A 26,074-nucleotide genomic window follows, 5' to 3' on the forward strand; every position below is an offset into this window, starting at 1 on the left:
TTGAGCTAGGCTCCAATTAAACAGCTTTCTTAATGCATGTGTGTGCTGGTAATCTCAGTGTTATTTCCTGTGTAATTTCCATTATCTCTGTGTAAATTAGAGTTTGCCTGCTGATGGTTTTTCTCTGTGGCAGAAAATCTGATACATGGTAGGAAGCATCTGCTGAATTAAATGTCCTTCACAATTCCCATGTGTTCCCGTATGCACAGTACTTGCAAAGACTTGAAAGTTGAATGTGGGAGTTAGCTTAGACAGCATATTTTTGTTTTAACACTCACACATCTGAGCCTCAGGAACATTGTAGAAGAAGGGCCAGAAAGATTGTAAGAGCCAGAGGATCAGAGAGTTTGCTGTGAGATTGCACCTCCTAGCAACATTAGAAACTATAAGGTCTTACCAACATGGCTGCCCAAACATGAGCCGAACAAGGATGGTACCATTGAACATGCCAAACTGGGCAAGGAAAACCCCAAGGCCTCAACTGTACACAGAGATCTATAGCCAGCTGAGGAAAGTTGGGGATGGGAGACATGCTATTCCCCAAAGAAAACCATAGCAATTGGTTATTCAATGCTACACAGCTCTAAAAATCTGTATACAGATAACATTGTATGGATTCAAGTAAGGTTATACTTAAGGTATTCATATGTATATATAAATCTATATATGCATGCAATAAATGATTAGTGAAAAAAAGAGGCCAAGACTTTAGAGGAGTGGGCAAGGGTATATGGGAAGGTTTGTGAGAAGAGGACAGGGAGAAATGTAGCTAAATTAATTAAATTATCTCAACAACAACAAAAAGGAATGAAGACGCTGAGACTCAGTGGGTTGAATGACTCTAAGGTGATTACATAAGCACTTACTGAGAGTTAGGAGAAGGAAACAGCTCCCTACTTTCTGTGCATGGTTACTACATGAACGAGTACTGTAATACAATTAGGCGCCAATAACACTCTAGATTATGATTTAAGACATCAAAGGTTTTCGTACCCATGTATGGTGTGTGGGAGATACATAGAACATTAGCCTTAAGGCTTTTCATTTCTTACATTAAATACAAGATGAGTTCTTGAGATCACCGTTTCTTGTTGGCAATGCTTTAGAAGTACCTACAGCTCTGCTTTGGATGTAGAAAGATGGGTCTCACTGGAATCCCAATGTTTCTTTTAGTCAAAGGGGAAGTCCCTGGCCTGATGCACAGGACTGGGATCAGAGTACAGAACCGAGTTTTCTGTATACAAGTGTCACTGTCACTTAGGCTGCTGGCAAAAGGAGCTATACCTTTTCTATGTCTTGAGTACTTTTAGGATTATTCCATTTTGTGTTCTCATAACAGTTCTAATATGAAGCATTGAGGTATTGGAGCATCCTAACTAAAATAATTGTTAGAGTCACCATTGTGAGGATTTTCCTCTGTGGCATTCTGTACCTCCTTAGCTGCAGAATGGTAGTACCCGTGCCAGAAAGATAAGTGGATGGATGGTCTGTGTTGGATTTTTACAATGGCAACAGTCAAGGAGTTTCATTAATATTAGGATTCTTGAGAGTAGATTCAGTATCTCCCATGATCCCAGAGACAACATTTCTTTTTTAAAAAAGCTTTAAGTAACTAAATAGAATCTAATTTTATAAACTTGGATATTTATTGACTAGCTAGACATTATCTACTAAAGCCAACAAATTCTAAAATACCATGTAGAATGAGAGGTTGCCTGAGTTTCACGTTTGTAACATGGTTTTTCTTGCAGTGTGTGAACTTAAATCTCCCTCTATGAGTGATTTCCTGTGGGGACTGGAGAACTCAGGCTGGCTAAGGCACATCAAAGCCATCATGGATGCAGGGATCTTCATCGCAAAGGTTTGTGAAGGCACAGAGGAAAAAAGTTAAGGGATAGTCATGAAGCTAGTATAACCTCAAAACACGGCCTGCCCTCTCTCTTGGCTGTCTGTACCCACTGCATGGGTAGGTAGCAGGCTTTGCAGGCCTCGATGTGTTGAAAATTATTTTGTGAAAGAGTGCAGTAGCTAGTTAACTGTGTTCTCATGATGGTCAAATAATAGAATATTTGCAGATACTCTCTCTTCTGTTAGATTTAATCCTGGATAAGGGAAAGAATTTTCTGTAGGAGACTGTACAACTCATAGGAGTCACCTCAGTGATGGGATTGGCTTATATCCAATAGACCCTGCTTTTCGGTCATGACGTAAGCCAAAGCTAGCAGGTGAATTCCATCCTACCACTGGAAGGGTCTGCTAGAACCTATACATAAGATATTTTTATAGAAAGTATTTTTATATAAACTAATGATTCTCTTATGATACTGGGTGTTTTCTATAAATAAATTCCTCTTAGATTTCTGCCTATCTGATGTTATGGGTGCCCTTTATTCAGATCCTTATTTAGTAGTACCTGGCTCTGTGCTTGGTATATGGTAGTAAGCTGGACCACATCAAATCTCTTACAGAAGTCACACACACACACACACACACACACACACACACACACACACAGAGACACACACACACACACACACAAATAGCAGTACAATTTCAGTTACTGACAAATGTTACACAATCACCACATTTTCAAGTTCGTGTTTTCTACCAAGAGAGCTAAAGACGTGTACAGATAGAATTCTTTCCTAGCAGATTCTGATATAGTCTTTCCATCCTCTGGATGTATTAGTTGGCCCTTATTTTATCTATAACTCCACAATTTGATAAGTTATATTTTTCATGCCATTCCTCTTTAGAAAAGACCTGTAGCAAGCCTTAACTTGGGGTGCAGGTAAGTTAGAGACATGACATGAAAGTGTGTTACATAGTGCACATACTTGTACTCGATAATTTGTGGAGCTTTGAATGTTTCCCTTTGTATGTAATGAGAAGGGAAAGAAAAGCTTTGGTTGCTAGCTCTAAGAAGGTTGGGTCTAACTCCTAGTTTTGTTAGTCTATAGCCAAACCTTATAGTCAATGTGACTCTCTGCCATTTCAGGTGGTATCAGAGGAAGGGGCGAGTGTGCTTGTCCACTGTTCTGATGGCTGGGACAGGACTGCCCAGGTATGCTCCGTGGCAAGCCTGCTGCTGGATCCTTATTATCGGACTGTGAAGGGCTTCATGGTGAGTCTGGTGACAAATGTCCTGAGAGGCAGAGCCTGGACCAGCAGTGCACTTCATTTTTAGAATCCTGTGACTTTTTCTCTCCCTTCTAATCAGCATTATTCTTCTCTTAGTAGGTCAGCAAGGTCAATTAAGGGGAAGAAACTGGATTAGGCTTGAAATAGATTAATTTAGAGGATGCTGAGACTAGGTCAATGCTGAATGCGAATTCAGGAGCAATATGAAATATATTTACAAGTGTGGAAACTAATTATTTGTATACATAATTTGCTTATAGACATCTCAAGTTGGGGCAGTGTATGACTGTATAGTAGGAAACACAAGGAAAAAATTTTACATTGTATGTATTTCTCCATGTACAAACAGTGTTTGGGGAACAACAACAACAAAAAAAAGCAGTCTTCATTCCTAAGTCTATTTTTTCAATGGTCCTTGACAGCACTGGAGGACATAATGAATTTCACAGTGTTCTCCATTTTTGGTAGAATCAGGAAATCAGGAACACATCCTTGAGAACTGGAACCTCTTGGGTATGCATCACAATTTGGCTGTGACTCCAGCTGCAGTTGCCTGGGATATGAGGTTATGGCTGAGGTGGTAGGATTCCTTCAGGTGACTGTAGGGAATTTCCGGTGACTAGGTGACCTAGTGCCTGCCTCTTGAACCACAATTTGATAGAGTGCCTTGTAGATCTTGAGTCTGCTCAGGACAGAGGCTGACCTTTGTCAGTAAGTTACACTAGCTGTTACCCTGGGGATAAGGTAGAAGAGGCAGACTACTTGCATGTTGAGAACATACTACTTTAGACATTTGAGATACTCTTCTGCCTCAGTTTTCCTGAGCAGGCTAGAGTCCTTCGTTCAGATGGAGAGTGTAGGATTCCCTAGGTACAAACTGTAGAACTCTTTACATATATGAAGTCATTAAATATATGAAATGCATTTAGAGTTATCAAGGGCAGACTTAACCCCGTTCATGTATTTCTACAGAGTGATATTAATGAGTTATTCTGCATGTGAACCTTGAGGCTAGAGTCACAAATGATTGTAAGCTGTGTGAAGTAAGGATTGGGCTTGAACTCAGATCTCCTGCAAGAGCTGTACATCCACTCCAGCCCACAATTAAACATTTTTTTGTTTTTTGTTTTTCCTACACTATTTCAGACAGTAAACTCACAGTAGCCATAATTTCAACGCAGTGCTGAAATTTCAAACATAGTACTTAACCCCATGACTTTAGAATTCTTTAATATAAAGCACAAGAAAGCATCCTTTATTTTGTTGGCAGGGAGGGATTTTACATTGTAGGGAAAGAGCATTACATGTTGGTTAACTGTTGAGGTTAGGAATAGAGACCTAGGATATGAAGTACTTCCTAAGCCTAAGATCTCTGGAGAATATTTCATCTGTCTTTACTTTAGCTTCCCTTTCTTTAAAATGCTGGATAATAATGGCTGTCAGACAAACACGATGACATGTGACGTCATAAGCATAGTGCCCAGCACATAGGACTCTAGGTAGAGTTACAACAGTCTCACATGTGCATTTTAGTTTAATTTTCATGTAGAAGGCCTCTAAGTGTGCTCCTTTTAAGTACATTCTGGACAATGTTGTTCTTTGAGTGTTTTATATAAGAGGTTGTGTCTGCAAGTATGCATGTGTGCACCGTGTGTGTGTGCCTGGAGGTACAGACAGTTGAGAGTACCATATGGGTGCTGGGGCCTGAGACTTCGTTCTCTGGAGAGAATCAAGTGCTTTTAAATATTTAGCCCTCTCTCCTGCTTGACAGCATGTTCTGACATTTGGGGGTTTCTTCTGCTCCCAGTAACTGAGTCCTTTATTATTAGTGGGGGTCTCTTATATTTCCCCCGAAGCTTCCAGGATATTTATATTCTTTTTTGTGTAGGTATTAATTGAAAAGGACTGGATTGCCTTTGGACATAAATTTAACCATAGGTAAGCAGTCTATTATTTCTTTTATTGAAACGTCTTTAATATGCTGTATGTCCTGTTGCAGCTTTCTTTCCTCTGCTTCTCCCAGCTCCTGCCCACACCCCTTCCATCTGGATCCACTGCTTCTTTTGTATCAGCAGGAAACAAACAGCTACCTAAGGGACATCATAAAGTAACGTAAAATAAAACAAAGCACATTGCAATTGAACAAAATAAATAAAAGGAAACGAGCCTAAGGAAAGGCACAGGGAGACACAGAGACCCACTTGTTTGCCCTCAGGAACACCCCCCACCCCCGACGCAAAAAATAAGAAGCCATAATATGTACACAAAGGACTTGCAGAGCAAAAGCAATAAAAAATAAAAATACTTAAAAAGATAAAAATTTTAAAAAAAGGAAATAAACAAAAAGGCCCTGATCATAACATTAAGAGACAAGTAACTTCCAAAGAGCTACTGAGCCTGTTCTCTATTAACCATCTACTGCTGGGCATCAGATTACCCTTCAGAGTAGTTTGTTTCCCTAAGGAGACTCCTTGGATGAGAGTAAATTTTCATTTGAAAGAGGCTGTCAGTTGGAGATAGCATCTGGGCTAGGGATGGGGGCATGTGTGCACTTTTCCTTCAGCTCTAGGGCCCCATCTGGTGCAGGCTGCCTCGGTCTCCGTGCATACATATGTGCCCCATGTTGGTTTAGAGGGCCTTGTTTCTTGGTGTGTCCCCTCCATCCCCTCTGGCTCTTACTCTTCCACTTCCCCTTCTGTGGGTAGACATCCCATGTAGGGCTGAGTGTTCTAACGTCTCTCACTCTGCACATTGTCTGGCTGTGGGTCTTTGCATTTGTTGCCATCTCTGCTGCAGGAGAGCTTCTCTGATGATGGCTGAGCAAGTCCTGATCTATGAATGTAGCAGAATGTCATCAGGCATCATTTTATTGCTAAGCTATTTTAGTAGAAGAGTGGTATTTGGTTTTACTCTGGGTCCCTGGGCTCAGGTTCCTTGGTCACCCAAACAGTGTTGGGTATGGGCATGGACCTTAAATTAAATCAGATGTTGGTTGGCTACTGCTGTAAGTTCTGTGCCACCATGGCACTAGCGTATCTTACAGGTAGGACACCATTGAAGATCAAAGAGTTTGCAGCTGGGCTGTTTTATGTTTCTCCTTTGGTAGCATACAGAGTACCTTCCTGTACTAAAGTCGCTAGGATGTAGGGGTTAAAGTTCTATGCAGGCACCAATCTGTTTTGTAAGAGATTAAAATGGCCCCATCTGCTTGCTTCTTAGGTCGATTTGCTTGGAATATATTTTTCACATCGTTTTACCCAGAGGTGATGTCTATCCTGGATGTTAAGCTATGTTTCTTGGATACAGAAGCAGGATGGATCCTGTTTTTGCATTGTGTTAGTCTGTATCTTTTTATTGGGGAATTGAGACCACTGATGTTGGGATGTCAATGAGCAGTGTTTGTTGCTTCTGCTTATTTTGATGTAATGTATTGACTTCCTATTCTGCCATTAGTTATTTCTTGTGTTTTCTTTAGCTGGAAGTTTTCTTTCTAGCTCCTCTTCTGTATGACTGGTTTTATAGGCAGACACTCCTTAAGTTTGATTTTTATCTTAGACTGTCTTTTTTTCCCACCCGATCGAAAAGTTTGCTGGATATAATTGGGCTGGCATCTGTGGTCTCTTAGGGTTTGTAGAACTTCTGTCCAGGCCCTTCTGGCTTTAAAATCTCCATTGAGATTTTATTCCAATAGATCTGCCTTTATATGTTACTTGGTCTTTTTCCCTTGTAGCTTTTAATATTCTTTCTTTGTTCTGTACATTTAGTGTTTTGTGTATCATGGGGAATGTGCTTTTTTGGTCCATGCTATTTTATGTTCTGTATATTCCTTTGAACATTGTTAGGTACCTTTTTCTGTACGTTTGGGAATTTTCTTCTATAATTTTGTTGAAAATATTTTATGTACTTTTTGAGCTGGGTTTCTTCCGCTATTCCTGTTATTCATATATTTGGTCTTTTCATAGTGTTCCAGATTTTGTGTCAGGATTTTATCTACATTTATTTAACATTTCCTTTGACCAAGGTATCCATTTCTTTTATCTTGTCTTAAATGCCTAAGATTTTTACATCTCTTGTTTTCTCTTGGTGAGGCTTGACTCTGAGTTTCCTGTCTAAGTTCCAGAAATTTTCAATTCCAGATTTCTTTCAGTTTCTTTTTTTTAATATGCTGCTAAAGAGAGCACAGTTTGGGTTTTCTTTATTGATTCTGTTTCCACTTCAGTACTTCAGCTATTTTGTTCATTCCCTCCCAGTGTTTGTATTTTCACAGATTTCTCTAAGGGATTTACCCACTTTTAAAGTATCATAGTCACAAAGGCTATTTTAAGGTATTTTTTTTTCTTGTGCTTCAGCTGTGTTGGAATACTCAGTGCTTACTGTGGTAGAGTTGCTGGGCTCTTAAGGAGACATTGTCCTAGCTATTAGTGTGTTTTTACGCTAATAGGCATCTGGGTTAGGATTGATTAATTCTAGGTGCTTATCTCCGTGTGTGTTTTGGGTGGGTGTTCCTTGGTTTCTGCTGTCTTCTCTAGATTGACTGTGGGTTTCTTGGTAGGTGCTTGTACAAGTCTGTTTGTGGCACAAAAGGATGGAAACGCCTAGGGGTAAAGTCTGAAAGGTGCTTCAGGACAGAGGATCCTGTTCACACCAAGAAGTGGGCTCCAGAGAGATGTGGGTGTGGCTGGAAAAGCAGATCTTATAAGATTTATTTTTGTATTGAGGTTTATGATATCTTTGCATTTGTAGATATCTAATTAAAAAACACCTCTTAAATTATAAAATCTGGACTACTTTGTTTTACAGATATGGAAATTTAGATGGTGACCCAAAAGAAATCTCTCCGGTAATCGACCAGTTCATTGAGTGTGTCTGGCAGTTAATGGAGCAGTTCCCTTGCGCCTTTGAGTTCAATGAGAGGTTTTTGATTCACATTCAGCATCATGTTTATTCCTGTCAGTTTGGAAACTTCCTATGTAACAGCCAGAAAGAGAGAAGAGAACTCAAGTAAGTTTTGGTGTTCAATTTTTAATGATTTTGGCAATTGAGGGTTTCATATAGATTTTTATAATTTGAAAACTACTTAATTACAGAGTAGTTACAGAACTACTCCACATTCTTTTGCCATTCCTGGCATCATTTCATAAATGGTTTAAATGTTATCAGCTGACAGAAATATATTGAATCACTTTCCCTGTGAGTATGCCTGAATCAGAAAGATCAGAAGACTTGACATTAATATTTAAAGGAAATTTCTGGAATGAAAGAAATTTATGTTTGCCTTAAAAACTGTTAGACATATTTGATAAACATAATTAAAATGTCTGATTAACTAGAAAAGCATATTTGAAACTGAAACCATTAGACTTATGGTTTTGTTCATTGCACATAGCAGGTAATGAGCTTCGTCATAAAGACCTTTACATTCAAGTAGATCCTATATGGTGCCTTTGTGTCTTTCAAACTTAGGCCTTTTTTTCCCCCCCTTTTTGAGATGGAGTGTCACAGTATAGTCCAAGCTGTCCTGGCACTCAGGATCTTTGCACCTGAGTGCCACCACTTAGGAAAAACTTCGATTTAGCTTAGATTAAAGCTTTGTTGCCTTAGTTAAGGCTAGTAATATTAAAATGCAGAATTTTAAATATCATTGAAAACCTAGGGTGATTTAAGTAGTGCAAATGGAAGAATTTTTGAGGTACTAATAGCATAAAATAATTTTAACTCATTGTGGATGACATCCAATTTGTATCATCTGGAGTGGAATAAAGTTACTTTGTTGTAGTAGATGCTGATGTGTTCTCCATGGAACTTAAAAGGTATGATTTCTGATGAACAGAGACTATTTTAAAGCAGAGTATAGACTGTGGTTCCTGTGCAAACATGGAGACCTAAGCTCAAAACTCACATTTAAAAACAAAACCAAACAAAAGTCACTAGGTGTAATATAGGCTTTGTTTGTTTTCCAAGATAGGGTTTCGTTGTGTAGGTTTGTAGACCAGGCTAGCTTCGAACTCACAGAAATCTACTTATCTCTGCCTCCCAAGTGCTGGTATTAAAGGCATGTGCCACCACCACCTGCCCTAGTGGTATACTTTTAAAAGATTATTTTTTATTTTGGGTGTATGTTTTGCCTGCATGTAAGAATACGTACTGCGTGCATGCTTGGTACATGCAGACATCAGGAGAGAATCCTGGATCCCCTGGGACTGAAGTTAAGGATGGTTGTTAGCCACCATGTGGGTGCTAGGAACAGAACCTAGGTCCTGAAAGAACTGCTGAGTCCTACTTGTCTAGCCTCCTGGTGTGCTTATAATCCCAGTGCCAGAGAAGTAGAGACTGACAGATCTCCACTTTTAGATCTCTGGGATCAGTGAGAGAATCGTACTCTAAAATCAAGTGGGAGATGGCTCAGTGGTTTCTGTTTGCCCACAAACACGAGGACTGGAGTTTGGGTTCCCAGAACCAATGCTAATACAATTCAGCCTCTGAAGGTCTACAAGGGAACTCTAGAGCAGCTGTCTAGTGAGACTGAGCTGGGGGTTTGAATGAGAGTGCCTGTCTCAATAAGTAAGGCAGGAACAGTTGAGGATCATTTTGACATCTGCCCCATAGTGAGAATAGAAAGGGAGAAAGGTTCACAGTTGCTGAAGACTCTTGAGGGTGAACGCTGGCCTGTCTGCAACCTCAGGATACACGAGTAAGAGTGTGCACATAGCAGAGCATATCCTTTCGTCTCCCTTGTTTTTCTGGGTAGCTTGTAGAAGTCTGCTGTACTGGGATTGCTAATCCTAGTGGTATCTGCTTGGCTTTTAATATTCATTTTTCTACTAACTAGGTATGGGATTTGGTGAAACTACTTTCCATTTGTGTCTTCAGAAAATGATACATATATAGAATTGTGGATTAAATGAAGCATTTAGCATAGTGCTTGGAAACTTAAGCATCTGATAACTGTTTGAGGATTAAAAACTGCAAGAAACTATCTAACCAATGTTTCTTTAAATACTCAAAATAAGCAAACATTTTGTCAAGTCTAGTACAGACAGTAATGAAGACTGTCCTAACAACATTTTGTAGCATGTCAAGAAGCTACTGGCAGATGGTGATGTCACCGTCTTATAGTAAGAATGCCTCAGATAACGATTACTAGTTCTTTCCAACAGAGTATAAAATACTTGTTATTTAGAAGAACCAAGATGAGTCATTTCTTGCCTCTTTTTAATAACAGGGTTCAAGAAAGAACCTACTCCCTGTGGTCACACCTGTGGAAGAATCGGGCTGACTACCTCAATCCTCTGTTTAGAGCTGATCACAGTCAGACCCAGGGGAGCCTTCGCCTGCCTGCAGCTCCATGCAACTTCACATATAAGTAAGTCCGTCTTGAGGGACTTGCCAGATGTGCTTTGCAACTGGCATGACTTAACAGTCAGAGGCCACAATGTGAGACTCAAGCTTCAAGGCTTTGCTGGACAGAAAACCTACCAAAGAGGGTAACTGGCTCTCTGATGGTGCTTTCTTCTCTCCATTGCTTTACACAGGAAAGTCCCTATAGAAATTGATGCTTTATAGTAGTAAGGTCCTTAAAAGTAGAAGTTCCTACCGTGGTAACTGAAGTGCAGGAAAGGAAGGCACATCCAGCCCTGTGGAAGTAGAATTGGAAGCACACATTGGTGGGATGTTGATTTAAGGTGATACTGAGTGGGGAGAAGGAAGAGCCCGGGGCCTTTACAGGTTCTAGGTATGATATGCTAAATGTGTGCTGCATGCTCTCGTTTGGATTCACTTCAGTCTCTCTTCATGGTAAAATGATTCAAACCAAGCCAGAAAACAGCAAACAGTTTGACACACTGTGGATTCTATTCCTAAAGATGGTTTCAGTTCTGGGTACCTTGTTATTATTTCTGACAACATAGCAGAAGATTAATTCTGTATCAAAAATGCCTGCATGGTTTGTGCAAAATAAGTTTTTTAAAATGAATTAAGACACACTACAGTTATCTGTAGTGTAACTTATTAATAATTTAAGAATATTTTACTGAGGCTCAGGAACTGTTCTATATGCTGTAGATAAATGAGAGCCCTTGTCCTCAAGGTACTTTCTTATAGGCATTTGCATTATAGACTGCTTTACTATCTAGATTTATTGAAAATGCAGATGTCAATTTCTAGTAATAAAGTGAGACTAAGTTTAAAAGAAAGCTTTCCTTTGCAGCAGAAATTCTAAATATATAATCACAAATTCTCAAAGTTCCAATGATTAAAAAATGCTGCTTCAGTCTATTTATAGAAAAAGCATGTTTTAATTCAGTTATATGAACTTACTCTAAGAGAAGTCAACTACCCTAGAAAAAAATACCAGCCTGAAAATATTACCTTTAGTAGTTGCTTTTCCAAGCCTATTACTTGCTGTTGGTTATTAATATTGTTGGGCCATGATACTGAAGACTAGACTTGAGGTTGTGCATTTTCAGCCTGGGATATGTGGTCTCCTTCCTTCTTCCCAGGTTTTGGAGTGGGATGTATAACCGCTTTGAAAAGGGGATGCAGCCTCGACAGTCTGTTACAGACTACCTCATGGCTGTGAAGGAGGAGTCCCAGCAGCTGGAGGAAGAACTGGAGGCCCTAGAAGGAGTGAGTCTTACTGCTTCTATTTTCTTCTGTGCCTATTGGTTGAACCAGCCATTTCTTTTAGTCAGTGGATAAGATTAAAATAGTCTCATTTGGGTGAACACCCAGATAAATGAAGCCCAAACCAAAACCTGTCCAGTCATCTATGTTAGGTTTGGCCCACTTCAGCTTGCTGAAATGCTTTACTGGTCAGAACATTTTATTTTTCCCATTACTGTTATTTGAGAGTACTTAAGATATGGGGGCATGAAAAAGCAAAATTACTGTTCAACTTTGAAGAATTTCATTTGATACTGTATGGACATGTAAATAGTTGAGGTTAATTATGTGGTATAATTTCCGCTACTGGGCAGACATTGCGTGTATGTGTGTGTGTGTGCATGCGCGTTTCTACTTGCATGTTGTCATCTTCAGTGAAAACTATTCATTCTGCTTCACTCATCCTAAAACTCTACCATTCATCTGCTCAAGAATTGGCAATAAATTTCTATTGTTTGGAACCTGTATTTTCAAGTGAGAATCAGTATTTGAAATATAATGAGATGAGGCTGGAGGTGGCTGGTTAAGAGTACTACTCCTCCCAACGGATCTGGGTTTGGTTCTCAACACCCAGCGGTAGTTCACAACCATAGGTAACCAGAGTTCAGGGATCTGATGGCTCTAATCTCCACAGGCATTGGATGACTGTGATGCTCATACATACGTGCACGCACACACACACACACATCAAATGCTTTAAAGAACTTTAAAATACAATTTAGACTTTTTAAACAGTCTTATGTAGTAGTGTATAAACATTAGGATGAAGGCTAAATGCAGTGATGCTACTGGAAAAGAACATGAACTCCTCTTAGATTGGTAACTCATCTGTAGTTCCTGACTATGAATTATGGCCTGGGAAAATGGAGCTTTACAGGGCAAAGATGCCAATAAATAGAGTTGTTTTAGAGGTGGCTGTCATTTGTTTCCTTCATAATACACTAGAAGAAATCACTTTTCAGGCCTTAAGTTTATGGTCGTAATCGTATTCCCTTGTTGAAGTTGAGCACTTTTGAGATAAGCCTAGACGGTTATTCTAATGTAAATATTAATGAAGAGTTCTGTCTGCATCACTGGTGTACATGACTGCAGAAACAGATCTTAAGTATGCATGCAGCAATAGTCACTGCCTGAGCATCAAATCTAGAAATCCATGTTTACATGACACAGATGACTGGAGTCATCAGGTATAGAGCTCTAAGACCTTGGACTAAAGAATAAAATCAGAAAGCTGAAATGAGCCACAGATTAAAGTTTATAGTTTTGGAGGCATTTAGACCTGTTGCCAAAGCCCCCTCTTGTTGGGCCAATTTATTTTTCACAAAGGCATCCAGCTTTCTGAATCTTAGGATCCTACTTACTATATAGCATTCTTTTGGTTGAAAAAATTGTAAAATGCAGTAATAAAACAGGTAGAATCAAAGAACCTTAATTTTAAAATGCTGATTTCTTATAGCAGCTAGCTTAGCCTTTGAAAATTTTCCATACTGTGCTGTAATTCCTTTTAGTTCTAGTTAAATGCTCCCCATCTAACTATAGTATTTTCTGCTTTCTGCCTTTGTGACTTTGTAGCCACTGCAAGGTCCAAGCTCTGCTCTTTCAGAGTTAATTTCAGTGCTTCCTCTGCTCTTTCCCTTAAAACCATCTTACCTTCTTGAAATGACAAGAAGTCTGCCAGTGTTTTATAATGCTATGGCTGTGTCTGGATTCACAGGACCCAGGTTTAATTCTTAGCACTCAAATGGCAGCTTATAATTGTCTATAACTAGTTCCAACGGAACCAGCAGCCTCTTCTGACCTTCACAGGTACCAGGCCCACACATGGTACACATACATACATATAAACATCCATATGCATAAAAATAAATGTTTTAAAATAAAAAACCCCACACATTAATAGTTAATAGGATGGAAATTACTATGACAAATTATATAGACATAAGACAAAGGGACCACTTCCAGGCACTTCAACCATATTGCATCGTTCACACGACAGAGAATCTGTCAAGGCAGTTATCACCATTAGAGGTAAAGAAAACAAGCCTATCAAGTTCATGACCTCTGGTTTTCAACTGACTCCTGTCCTTAACATTATCCTCAACTTGGAGGCAATGACTAATATGGCATGCATATATATATATATAAGTGTAAATTATTTATGACTTTCCTTAAAGTTGTTACTTATTTTTTAGAGGCTGGAAAGAATTCAGAAAGTCCATTTCAATGGCACCAAAGTGAAGGGTAAGCAGAGTGAACCCAGCAAACACTCGGGATTTTCTACCTCAGACAACAGCACGGCCAACACTCCTCAGGATTACAGTGGGAACATGAAGTCCTTCCCATCTAGGAGTCCTTCCCAGGGTGATGAAGATTCTGCTCTGATTCTAACCCATGACAACTTGAAGAGCTCAGACCCTGACCTGTCAGGGAACAGCGATCAGGAATCTGGGGTGGAGGATTTGAGCTGTCGATCTCCAAGTGGTGGTGAGCATGCTCCCAGCGAAGACAGTGGCAAGGACCGGGACTCTGACGAGGCTGTGTTTCTCACTGCCTGAGGCTTCCCTTTGGAGTTCCAAAGTAAAAGACACAGAAACACTTCCAAATTACAGGGACAGTGCAATTCATAATAAAGAATATCTCAAGAAATGGCACGTTCCATCAAGAACCATAAAATACAGCTATGAAAATTAAAAAATAAAAAATAAAAAGAATACAGTCTGTCAGTAGCCAGTTCTTTTATCACATCATAATGAAGACTGTTCAGCATTCCTGAGGCTCATGTTACACTATGAAAATTATATTATATTCACTATGAAAACAAACCACCATCACCTGAGGTGGGCCATACAAGTCTTCCCTGGCATAGCATGTCTCTACTTAGCCCTCTCCTTCCCCTCCTACTTGTTCATGGTTTAGAATTTACTTCCAGATTGTTGGTTTTCTGAAACATTTGACATTTCCTTCTACTTTTACCAGTATTTTTAAAAACAAGTACTGAAAGTAACCTTTCTTATTAATAAATATTTCTAAATATCTTTGAAATTAATCTTTCAGGTAGGATAACTTCTCATTAGATAATATTTTAAATTTTATCTCCCCCTCTGGAGTATCTTCTGCTTTTCTTCATCACTTAAAAATGCTAAAATGTTTTTTAACATGGATGTAGTATCTAATAAAGCAGAAGCCTCACTCACTTTATATCAGATATGAATCCAGATATCAGCTCTTAGCAACCTCTTATTACTATTTCATAGACTGCACCTAACAAAACTGTGAGCCACCACCAACCTGATTCTAAATGACAACACTGTAGACGCAGTAGGTAAGGATGCATCTATGATACATCAGCCAGGGAAGGCTTCCAGTGAAGAACTAGGGAATTTGTTATTATGTGTCTCAGTTAATTTTCTCTTGTGACAAGATACCACAACCAAAGCAACTAGAAGAAAGAATTTATTTGGGGCTTACAGTTTCAGGGGGTTAGATGCCACAACTGTCATGGCAGGAGGGAGGACAGCAGCAGGCAAGCAGGTATGGTACTGGAGCAGTAGCTGACAGCTCACGACTTGAGTTGTCACCCAGATGCAGGGAGTACTTACTGGGAATGCTGTGGGCTTTGAAATTTAAAACTGGCCTCCAGTGGCATACCCCCTCCAAGAAGGCCACACCTCCTAACCCCTCCTATACAGTTCCACCAACTGGGAAACAAACATTCAAAGAGAAGCCTTTGGGGCCATTCTTCAAACCCCAACATCATTTCCATTAAACACAGGTAGTAAAGGTTATACAGCAAAGTAACATTAGCTATATCTCATGACCATGAACTGATGAATACCATTTCTGAAGTTTCTGTTAAAATGTACATTTAGAGTAAAATTATTCCCATCTTATACTAAAAAACAGGATTGAAATTGAACTTTTGATCTGAAGACTTAGTGGAGAAATGTTGCTGTGTTTGAACACACTGAAATGTTCGTATTAATATGATTTTGCAATATTAGTACATTCTAATGAGATAAATTTAATCTTAGTTTTTATAACAGTATTTTAAAATGTGAAAATTTTTATCAGATAATGTATTCAATTTTGTGGAAATAGAAACACATTAATAAGAAAGGACAAGAAACTGCAAAAATCTCTAGTGAGTTATATACACATATCACATAATGTAAGACAGTATAATAGTGTTCACATTTAAAGAAGATGACTTTAATATACTAAAGGCCTGTAATATAAAAAATATTGTTAATATAAAAATAAAGCAAGTATTCTTTTAGATGTTAATCTGAGCATTTTCTGTTGAGAAGTTCCCCCAATATTAAGCACAAGAAACATTTATTCGTTTTTATAGTCTTAGCCAACAGTCTAATAGTTAATAAGCACATGGGATATAGTAAGACTGGCTTTTACAGCTTTATAGCATGTCTCCTTTCTGCTTTTGTAGTAGCATTTGACTGTGTAGCCCTGGCTGGCCTCAAACTCAGGAATCTTTCTGCCTACCCCTCTTGGGTGCTGAGATTAAAGGTGTGTGTCACCATGCTAGGCTTTCTTACCATTTTTTAGTATCCACTCTTAGAAACTGTAGTCTAATTTCTTATAGCAGGCAGTAAGTCTAAAGAAAAAGAGAAAAAAAAAAAAACCAAAGAGCATCTATGCAAAACTGGGTAACATATTTAGAAAAATAGTATATATAAACTTTTTAATGTGATACCTTCAACATCAGAGTCACACACTTTATGTTCCCCTCATCCTTTTACAAGACATAATGTAAGCATGTGTTCACTGTTTTTTACAAGTTAACCTAGCACTGAATCTACATACAAATAATTACTGGGCCTGGACAAACCATGGCCAATTCAACAAGACTAAAATCTCTAGTATTACATGTTCAGTCATGAAGCGTTTTATTATTTAAGGCAGTCTTCCAGGGAATACTATGGCTGAAGACATAGTACTCCCCAACCAGTTACAGCTCAAGTGCTTTGTTACTTTTAGTAATACTAAAGCTTGATTTGAAAAAGGAAAGAATTTTGATCATGTTTGAACGAGCCAATTGACAAGTTTAAATTGCAAAGGCAACAAGGGAAACAAGCCTTCAAATTATTTTTTTTAATCCACTTTGCACGTGTGTGTGCACACCTCCACTGGAGGTGCTGAAGAGAGGAGACCAGGTGTCAAAGCTTGCCTTCCACCTTGTGTCGCAGCAAGGTCTCCTTCACCACTCTTCTGTCCCCGTATACACTGGTCTGTCTGAACTGCTTCCTGGAACGACTCTCTCAGCCTCCACTTGTGTGTAGGAGTAATGGAATTACAGACCGGTCTACCATTCGTCAGGTTTTTAATGTAGGTTCTAAGGATCTGAACTCGGGTCTTCATGCTTGCGTGATAAGCAGGTTAGCATGGAGACCCTTCTCCACTACAGTACAAATTTTCATTCCTGAGGAGAATTCAACTGGAAGAGTACCTGTCTGACATGCTGGAGGCCCTGAACACAATCCCATGCACCACATACACTGCTGATATGTGCTTATGATCCTAGTGTACTCAGGAGATGGAAGCAGATGTCAAGGTCATCCTCAGTTATACAGCAAGTTAGAGGGTAGTCTAGGTTAACGACCCTGCCTTAGACAAAAAAAAAAAACAAAAAACAAAAAACAACCAAACAAAAACCCCTAAGTTTACTTCAACACAATCTTAATCACCTTCCCATTTAAATAGGTAAATTGTAGTCAAACAACCTCTGGTCTTTATTCTGCCATTAATTCCCAAGTGTTAATTTATTCTGAAAATTTGACTATTACTCATTGACTTAGTACTATCCTTGATAAATTCTGTCCGAGGTAGTCTTAATTCCTAGACCTTGCTTTATAATCTTCTATACTATACACTAAAGTAAAATAATACATCTTTTTTGGTTTTCATATCTATAGCCAATATTTACAAAGAAAAAATACGGCCATCTGAACAAGTTTGTCAATTTGTTAAATGCAGGTAACTGGTCAAAGGTCTGTCTAATGTTTGGATTCTAAAGAGGGTCTCTGAATTAAGGATAAATTATTCTTTCTTAAATGACAAATGTGATGTGGAATGAAGAGAAGCACCTAGACACCCAGAGACCACACTTGGGCTATCTCTGGGTAGACTTTCTACAATGCTGGAGGTATTTAATAGAAGCTTAGGAAGACAGATCAGATGAATCAATGTTCTAGAAGGCCTGCAGTCTGATGTCTTTTATTCTAGGATATGCCTGGTTTTTTTTTAAAGCAAGTAGGCTGGGACTGAGAAAATCTCTGCCAACTGCAGTGATTGCTGGGAATGTTAGACTCCAACACCAGTGCAGTAAGGAGACACCTCTGAATGTCCCCATGTTGGTCACAAATTTGAAACACTAATATATCAGTTATCTCACATACATATCCTTATCAGGAATAACAAGTTTACCCTTCATTCGGCCATATTGAGGATTAAATAGCATGTCCTTAGCAATAGTACCAGGAAGACATGCAATTATACTGTATATAGCCAGCATTGGATCTCTACAGTCCATGTGAATATGTCTTCAACAAACATGAAATATTTTTCATTAGGGAAAGACTTGTTTTTCCTAAAATTGTATTACCAAAGCCATGTAGAATAAGAAGAAGACAAGACAATCTGTAATGCATGCAGGCTTTGGAATGGCAAGCAAATAAAATTTAAGAGTATTTAGTGGTTTATATACCTTACTAAACCTCAGATATGTAGTTATTCATTTTCTTCTTTCTTGAGATGGAACATTGGCAAGACTGGTGTCTCCCGACTTTCAATATTTGAAAACCAACTGCCTTTGACAGTTTTATCATCTAGAAAGAAAGAACTTGTGTGTGTGTGTATATGTGTGGTGTGTGTGTGTGTGTGTGTGTGTGTGTGTGTGAGAGAGAGAGAGAGAGAGGGAGGGAGGGAGGGAGGGAGAGAGAGAGAGAGAGAGAGAGAGGGAGGGAGGGAGGGAGGGAGGAAGGGAGGGAGAGAGAGAGAGAATGTTTGTGTGTTTTTGTGGTGTCTTTTCTCTTTTACACAACTGACAGGAAAAGAAGCTAAGTAATAACCATTCTTGATAAAGAAATGAGGCAGTTTCAAGTTAAAACTCAAAATGTTAATCAGTAGTTTCATAAAATATTAAAAACTAGCTAGAATTACATGCATAGACGTTTAATCAGGAAAAGCAGTGGAACTTAAATACAGGATTTGTCAACAATAAACATTTTAGTGCAAATAGTGCAGAAAAATCTCTGAAAACAAATATAGCAGTCGTTCTAATCTATACAAAATCAGTCTCAGTCATGTACACAATCTATAGAGTGCATCTGGATTTCAGCCATGGTCATGAAATGCCAATTTATAAGTCATAAATATAAAACAATGTGCTTAGTTTTGGGTCCCATTTCTTTCTTGATTTTTGTTTTCTGGAAAATCTGAAATGAAAAAAAATATTAAACTTCAGATTTAATTTAAAATACTAACTCTCATTCCTTTATACTGTCTTCTGGTTTAGATTTACTGTAACTTTACTGGGAGGGAAACATTTCAGTATGTTCCTAAAGAATAATTTATTTCTACATCTTGAGCAGGTATGAACACAAAAAGTATAAAAATGAGCCCAATTTAGGAAATAATATCCAAAACAATTCAGAGTTGGTAGTAATGCAGTTTGAACTAAAGATGAGAAATGTCTATGACCTCTTCTCTTTTCAAAGAATCCTCCTTGTGCCTCCTTAAAGTGGTTCCTCCAGTCCAGATGGCTGGGTACTGGATACATGGTCCTCATCTCTAGCCACAGTGATTAGGCTAGGGGAGGTAATTTCCTCCATCTCTCCTAGGGATTTGTACTGCAACTCAAGAGGCTGCTGTGAGCAGTAATGGTTGATGGGTTACTGAGAAAAAGGGCTGATGATGTAGATCACTTCTAGAGGGCTTGCTCAGCACATGGAAAGCAATGGGTCCGAGCCCAGGATCCAAACACAAAAACCAGACTCAGAAAAGAGAGGATGCAACCTGAGAAAGAAGCTCTTTGGGTTCCTGCTAGGCTTCCAGTGGTTCCACTCTAGTAACTTGGGCTACACCTTCTTCATTTTGGCTCTAGGCCGTGTCTTTGTATTTCCCATTAATAACAGGCTTGTATTTAAGGTTGCTGGAGTATGTGGTGATTTGAATGAGAAATGTCCCCCATAGGCTCGGATATCTGAACACTTAGTGCTGTTTCAGGAGGTGGTGCAGCCTTGCTAGCATATCACTATGGGTGGGCTTTGACAGTTTGCAGTCTCCCTGTCTTAAAATTTGTACTCTGCTTCATGTTTGTGGTTGAATATGTGATTTCCTTGCTTCCTGCTCCGGCTGCCTGATGCTATGCCTCCTTCATCATTATGAACTCTCCCTCAGGAACCATAAACTCACACTCTTCCACCTAAAACTTGTCTTGGCTGTGGTATTTTATCACACAAATAGAACTAAAACAGAGCATTAGTTTCTTTTGTAAACAACACATGCCTAAAGCAAGTAGAGAAGAGAAAGGAAAGACTGAGGGCTCCAGGAGCATGCATGAGTAGACGGTGGGAGGATGAGAAACGTGCAGGAAAGCTACCTTAGGGGAAATGCAAACTTTCCTTAAGGACACTGTCAACTGAGAAAATACTAGAAGGTGTTTACTGACTGTAGGCTTACTTACACGTGATGTGTTTAATATACAATTATCAGCATTTTGTTACATACAACAACTACAATGACGTTGTGAACAGGCACTGTTGAGAACAATTCAGTTAAAGAATACTTGGTAATAGCCTTGAGATACTAGCTGGAATGTAATTTACCTATAGAGGAGCGTGAAATTGGCTGTGCATTGCAATCACCTGGTGAAGCTTCTCTTCTTTAGCTCTTCTACAGTGGCAAATCTAGAAGACAAATTATTAAAAAATACCAGTCACTTTTTCCACTACCAACATTATGACAGAATTCCAAGAATATTTTAATTTGTTAATATTCCTTTAAGTTTTTAACATTGAAAATAGCAAATAATTCCTCAGAATTTAGGAATACAGAATACACTGAGCTTTGTTTGAAAAGAAAATGTAAATTTTAAACTAAGCCCTTCCCTTGTTAATCATGGAAGATTAAAAACAAAAACTTCAGTGTGGCTATACAGAATAGAATGGGTCAGAAATCAATTTCTTACTAATATTATAAACACAGGCAAGTTACTAACCATCTCTGAATTTCAATTGTTTCTCATGAAAAAGGAGGCAATTGAATAAAATTTGCCCTGTCTATTTTAATATGCTACATGCACACAAGCATACACTCACACAAACACACCCCCACACAAACATTTCATAAAGCTTATTAATATCAAATAAATATGATTGTAAACATTTAGGATTACAATGAATAGTATAAAATTGTTAGGTAGATTTTTTCATTGAATACAATGAAAACACCAGAATAGAAGCTGTTCTTTTATTTTTAAAAATTTTTAAATGTTATTCTATATTTAAGCAACTTTTAAAATAGGTTGTTTGTCAGGAGAATATTATAGACATTAAGATCAAACTAAACTGATTTGCCAGCTCCTACACAATGCTACAGATACTGTTGTTTCTGAAAGAGAACTATCATTAGATTACCTGGTTATGTACTCAGAACTAACAGGTTTAAAGCGACAGTAGGGTGCTGCTATCCTTCCCCAAAGAGGCTTTTCAGAGTCCGCTCAGTACTCAAAACTCCAGCTTGGTTATGTGTTAAAGGTTTTTACTTATGAACATACTTAAGAAATTGGATATTATGTTGTCACTCATCCTCAATTGAAGAGTATTACATACTGTTCTCTTTTCCTTGAAGCTATTGAGAAAATCATCTATTTCAGTTTTTCCCTCCAAGAAATCCTCGGCAATATTATCAGACTCTTCCTCAGCTTCATGTGCAGCTACTTTCAATCTTGCCTGTAGGGCACTTGCACTACAACTCTGTGAACAAACATACAAACAAACAAACATCAAGCATTTCGTTATCTTATAATTCTTAGATAAACTATAGGGAAGGAAAATGAGGCAGAGATATGGAAAGCAATATTCACATTGGATACTTGGATAGATGCTGCTTTAGTATCTATTGCTGTGATGGAACAACATGACAAAAACAAACCAACAAATAATTGGCGAAGGGAAGTGTTTACTTGGCTTATACTTCCACAACACTATTCATTAGAGAAAGTCAGGATAGGAACCTTGAGGCAGGAGCTGATGCAGAGACCATTGAGGAATGATGTTTATGGGCTAGTTTCTCATAGCATATTCAGCCTGCTTTATTTTAATTTTTATTGGTTTTGCGAGACAGGGTTTCTCTGTGTAGCTTTGGAGCCTATCCTGGCACTCGCTCTGTAGCCCAGGCTGGCCTCGAACTCACAGAGATCCGCCTGCCTCTGCACACGCAAGCAACACCCAGCTCAGCCTGCTTTCTTATAGCACCCAGGACCACCAGCCATTGGAGCTAGCACCCACAATGAGCTAAGCCCTCTCCCATTAATCAGTAATTAAGAAAATGTACTACAGGTTTGAGGACAGCCTAATCTTATGGATGTATTTCCTCAACTGGGGCTCCCTCCTCTCTGATAAATATAGCCTGTGTCAATAAAATTAGCAAGTACATCTCAACCTGGACTCTCAGAGGAGGGCCTAGGCCCTGCCCTGAACAAAATGGCAGACTCTGGATATCCCCCATGGAGGGCCTCACCCTCCCTGGGGAACAGAGTGGGGATTGGGTAGGAGTCTGTGTGTGTGTGGGGGGGGGGTTGGTGGGAGGCTGTGGGAAGGAAGGGAAGGAGGGGGAGCTGGGATTGACATGTGAAGCAACCTTGTTTCTAATTTAAATTTAAAAAAATCTAAAAAAAAAATAGCAAGTACAGATACCAAACACATAAGAAACCAAATCACAAGCTATAAACTATTGAATGAGAAACTGATAAACCATTATACCCTGGATATTTTAGAATTAAATCATTGTGAGAATACCTAGTCAGATCACCCAATGACCCCATTTCCTTGTATTCCTGTTCTTGTCTCTCCTAGTGAATATACAGTAATTAATTTCTAAAGAACCAAATGTGACGAAGGTAAAGGTATTTAATATAGCCATAGAAGCAGACAATGTGCACACTTTAAACACTGCTGAGAAAAAAAAGACACAAACCCTAAAGAAAAGTGGTCATACCTTGGAAAGTCATGACAATGTTAACAACCCCAAAGACCTAGATAATCAATGCAGTTGATTTATATGACATCTCACAAGACTCTGACTAGCCAAGAGATCTTGAAAAGGAAGAATGATGTTGAAGCATTCATATTTACTGATTTAAAACCTCATTATTTGAGGATTAAGAAGCCGGCTCAGTAGTTAAGAACACTCACTACTCTTTTAGAAGACCTGAGTAGATTCTCAGCACCCACAAGGTAGCTCACAAGAATTAACTCGTTTCAAAGCATCTGACTTCCTCCTTCTAGCCTCTCTGGCACTGTGTGACCATGGGTCACAGACATATATGAAAGCTAAACACTCATACACATAAATTAAAAATTCTTAGGGGTGGTGGCACATGCCTTTAATCCCAGCAATTGGCAGACAGATCTCTGTGACTTTGAGGCTAGTCTGTTCTTCATGAGTTTCAAGACAGCTGGGCTATGTAAAGATCCTGTTCAAACAAACAACCCCCACAAAATTATTTCCAACAAGACCATCCCCCCCAGTGACTTGCTACCAACCCAACCCGCAGGTCCCTCCCACATCACATTTTAACTCTTCACGCTGCTAGATCCCCACATCCTTTTCCAGGGTCTAGTCTGGTGAGTCTGTATGAATGCCTCCCATCATGCACGCATGCACGCTTCAGACAAGGAGGCACCCTGTACAGTCCAGTATCCTCGTCCCCATGATTTCATTCCTTCCAAGCCATTTCCAACCTCTAAGCCAAACCCCAAACTTATATCCCCTCTGCTCTAACATGCTCTTATTATATAAGACTTAGAACAAAAGAAGGCCAAATGGCCAGATCTCATCACAAAATTACAAATAGGAAAGATCAAGCCAGTATCTCCTTTCCAAATCGACCAGTCCTGTAGAAATGGTTGCCAATCAGAATTACTTAGATGAACCCCAGGACACAGAATTTAAAAGACAAAGGAACTTAAAGAAGACATAAAGAAATAGTTCAATGAACTTAAAGATAAATAATGTACACAAAGAGAATAAATGCCTGCCTGAGTTATGCACAAGAAAACACAAACACAATGCTAGTGGAAATGGCAAAGACAATCCAACACTTAAGGAAAGAATTCAATCAGGAGACACAAACCCTGAAGACTAAAGCTGAAATCCACATGAAATTAAAATATCCAAAGACTAGAAAACTCAAAGGAACACCTTAAAAATAGAATGAATCAAGCAGAAGATAAAATATCAGGACCTGTGCTGGCTGGTTTTATGTCAGCTTAACACAAACTAGAGTCATCTATCTGAGAGGTAAGGAACCTGAATTAACAAAGTACTTTCATATGATCGATCTACAGGCAAGCCTATGGAGCATTTTCTCAATTAGTAACTGATGGGGGATGACCCAGGCAATTGTGGGTCATGCCACCTCCAATCAAAAGACAGACTGATTAAGTGGATCAGGAAACAAAATCCATCTACCTGTTATCTCCGAGGAACACATTTTAGCTTTAGAGAGAGGAATGTTTCTACAGTTAACTAAAACGACACTGGTATACTAAACATATGTGTTAAACTTTGGTGTACACAATTTCATTAAAAATGTACTCCCGAGCCTGACGTTGGTGGTGCATGCCTTTAATCACAGCACTCAGGAGGCAAAGGCAGGTGGATCTCTGTGAGTTCGAGGCCAGCCTGGTCTACAAGAGCTAGTTCCAGGACAGCCTCCAAAGCCACAGAGAAACCCTGCCTCGAAAAACCAAAAAAAAAAAAAGTACTCTCAAGCCTGACATTGGTGGTGCATGCCTTTAATCACAGCACTGAGGAGGCAAAGGCAGGTGGATCTCTGTGAGTTCGAGGCCAGCCTGGTCTACAGAGCTACTTCCAAGATGGTTCCAAAGCTACACAGAGAAACCTTGTCTCGAAAAAAAAAAAAAAAGGGAGGAAAATGTACTCCTGGATTTAGAGATACAAATTGCAATTAATCTATTATTAATAGTGTTTTCCATTCTCAACTTTCTCTAAGCAGACAGGTCATCTGGAAAAATAAACACAAAAACGTAAGATTTAATTGACCTCATACATCAAATAGATGTAAGAGATGACTACAGGATATCCTACTCTACCACCAAACAATACATGTTCTACTCAGCAGCACAGGGAAGCTTTTCTAAAAAAAAAAAAAAAAACAAAAAACAAAAAAACTCTTCCTGGGATACAAAACATAACCTTACAAATTCAAACACCGAGATCACTCCTTGTATCTGAATACAATGCTATAAAACTTAAAATTGACAACAAATAAATGTCTAGTACATACACAAACCCATGGAAGTTAAACAACACATTACTGAATGATGAATGGGTCAAAGAAGAAATCAAGAAAGTGATGTGCCCAAGTTGCAAAGAGTTGCAAAGTCCCCAGAGACTACCAGGAAGACGGACCCACTAAACTGCAAAAGCAAGGTTTTAATTGTTCATCAACCCATGGCAGAGACCACCTCCAGAGGAAGTGAAGTTCCCTGTCTAATGCTAGGTTTTAAAGACAAACACAAAAGTTACAGGATTACATCAGTAGGTATGGGTTGGTTTCTGATTGGTTGACATTTGGGAACAATTAGAATTTCTCAAAATCATATTTTGGCATGAAATACCTATGTACCAATTATTTTCATTGGTCATTTTGTAGTTTCTATGACATTGTCTTGTTATTTGCAGGTGGGCTTTTGTACACAGATACCAAGAGTTTTCAGAACTATATCCTGGAGACTATAGGGGAGGTTTTGGTCCCCCCTGGAGTTTCTTTTATGGCCAAACAGTTCCCAGGAACCAAGTATCTAGGAGGCTGGGGGTAGGGGGGTGGTCCTGGAGTTTCATTGTGTTTAGTTTTGGCCCTAGTCTCTGAGAGGCCAGAGGATCTGGAGTTTCCTTGTGTCAGAGGTCTATATGTCTTTTCTATAGCCTGTCATGACTGCTAAAGCAGGGGCTGAGTGAGGATCTGGTCCCTTTATTTCTAAAAGTGAAGCCTTTGAGTTTAGTTTAC

At 39.0% G+C, this 26,074-nt stretch overlaps 2 protein-coding genes across 3 annotated transcripts in view; one reads left to right on the forward strand and one right to left on the reverse strand.

Annotated features, from left to right (window-relative positions):
* The window catches only part of Mtmr7 (myotubularin related protein 7), an 82,226-nt gene extending 67,713 nt beyond the window's left edge, over positions 1 to 14,513 (forward strand). For both annotated transcript variants that reach the window (XM_005066642.4, XM_040731785.1), the window contains exons 8-14: positions 1,752 to 1,861; positions 2,999 to 3,124; positions 5,030 to 5,079; positions 7,942 to 8,142; positions 10,364 to 10,504; positions 11,640 to 11,766; positions 13,995 to 14,513. In XM_005066642.4, coding sequence (XP_005066699.1) covers positions 1,752 to 1,861; positions 2,999 to 3,124; positions 5,030 to 5,079; positions 7,942 to 8,142; positions 10,364 to 10,504; positions 11,640 to 11,766; positions 13,995 to 14,357 — 1,118 coding nt within the window. In that variant the 3' untranslated portion in view covers positions 14,358 to 14,513. The remainder of the gene's footprint in view (positions 1 to 1,751; positions 1,862 to 2,998; positions 3,125 to 5,029; positions 5,080 to 7,941; positions 8,143 to 10,363; positions 10,505 to 11,639; positions 11,767 to 13,994) is intronic.
* Positions 14,514 to 18,974: 4,461 nt separating this feature from the next.
* Vps37a (VPS37A subunit of ESCRT-I) overlaps positions 18,975 to 26,074 on the reverse strand; it is a 38,431-nt gene continuing 31,331 nt past the window's right edge. The window contains exons 10-12 of the mRNA XM_040731752.1: positions 21,651 to 21,794; positions 20,646 to 20,726; positions 18,975 to 19,253 (exon numbers count right to left, since the gene is read on the reverse strand). Of these exons, the coding sequence (XP_040587686.1) occupies positions 20,646 to 20,726; positions 21,651 to 21,794 (225 nt within the window). The 3' untranslated portion in view covers positions 18,975 to 19,253. The remainder of the gene's footprint in view (positions 19,254 to 20,645; positions 20,727 to 21,650; positions 21,795 to 26,074) is intronic.

Source organism: Mesocricetus auratus, unplaced genomic scaffold (genome assembly GCF_017639785.1).
Source record: "Mesocricetus auratus isolate SY011 unplaced genomic scaffold, BCM_Maur_2.0 Super-Scaffold_100026, whole genome shotgun sequence".
In the NCBI taxonomy this organism is placed as follows: domain Eukaryota; kingdom Metazoa; phylum Chordata; class Mammalia; order Rodentia; family Cricetidae; genus Mesocricetus; species Mesocricetus auratus.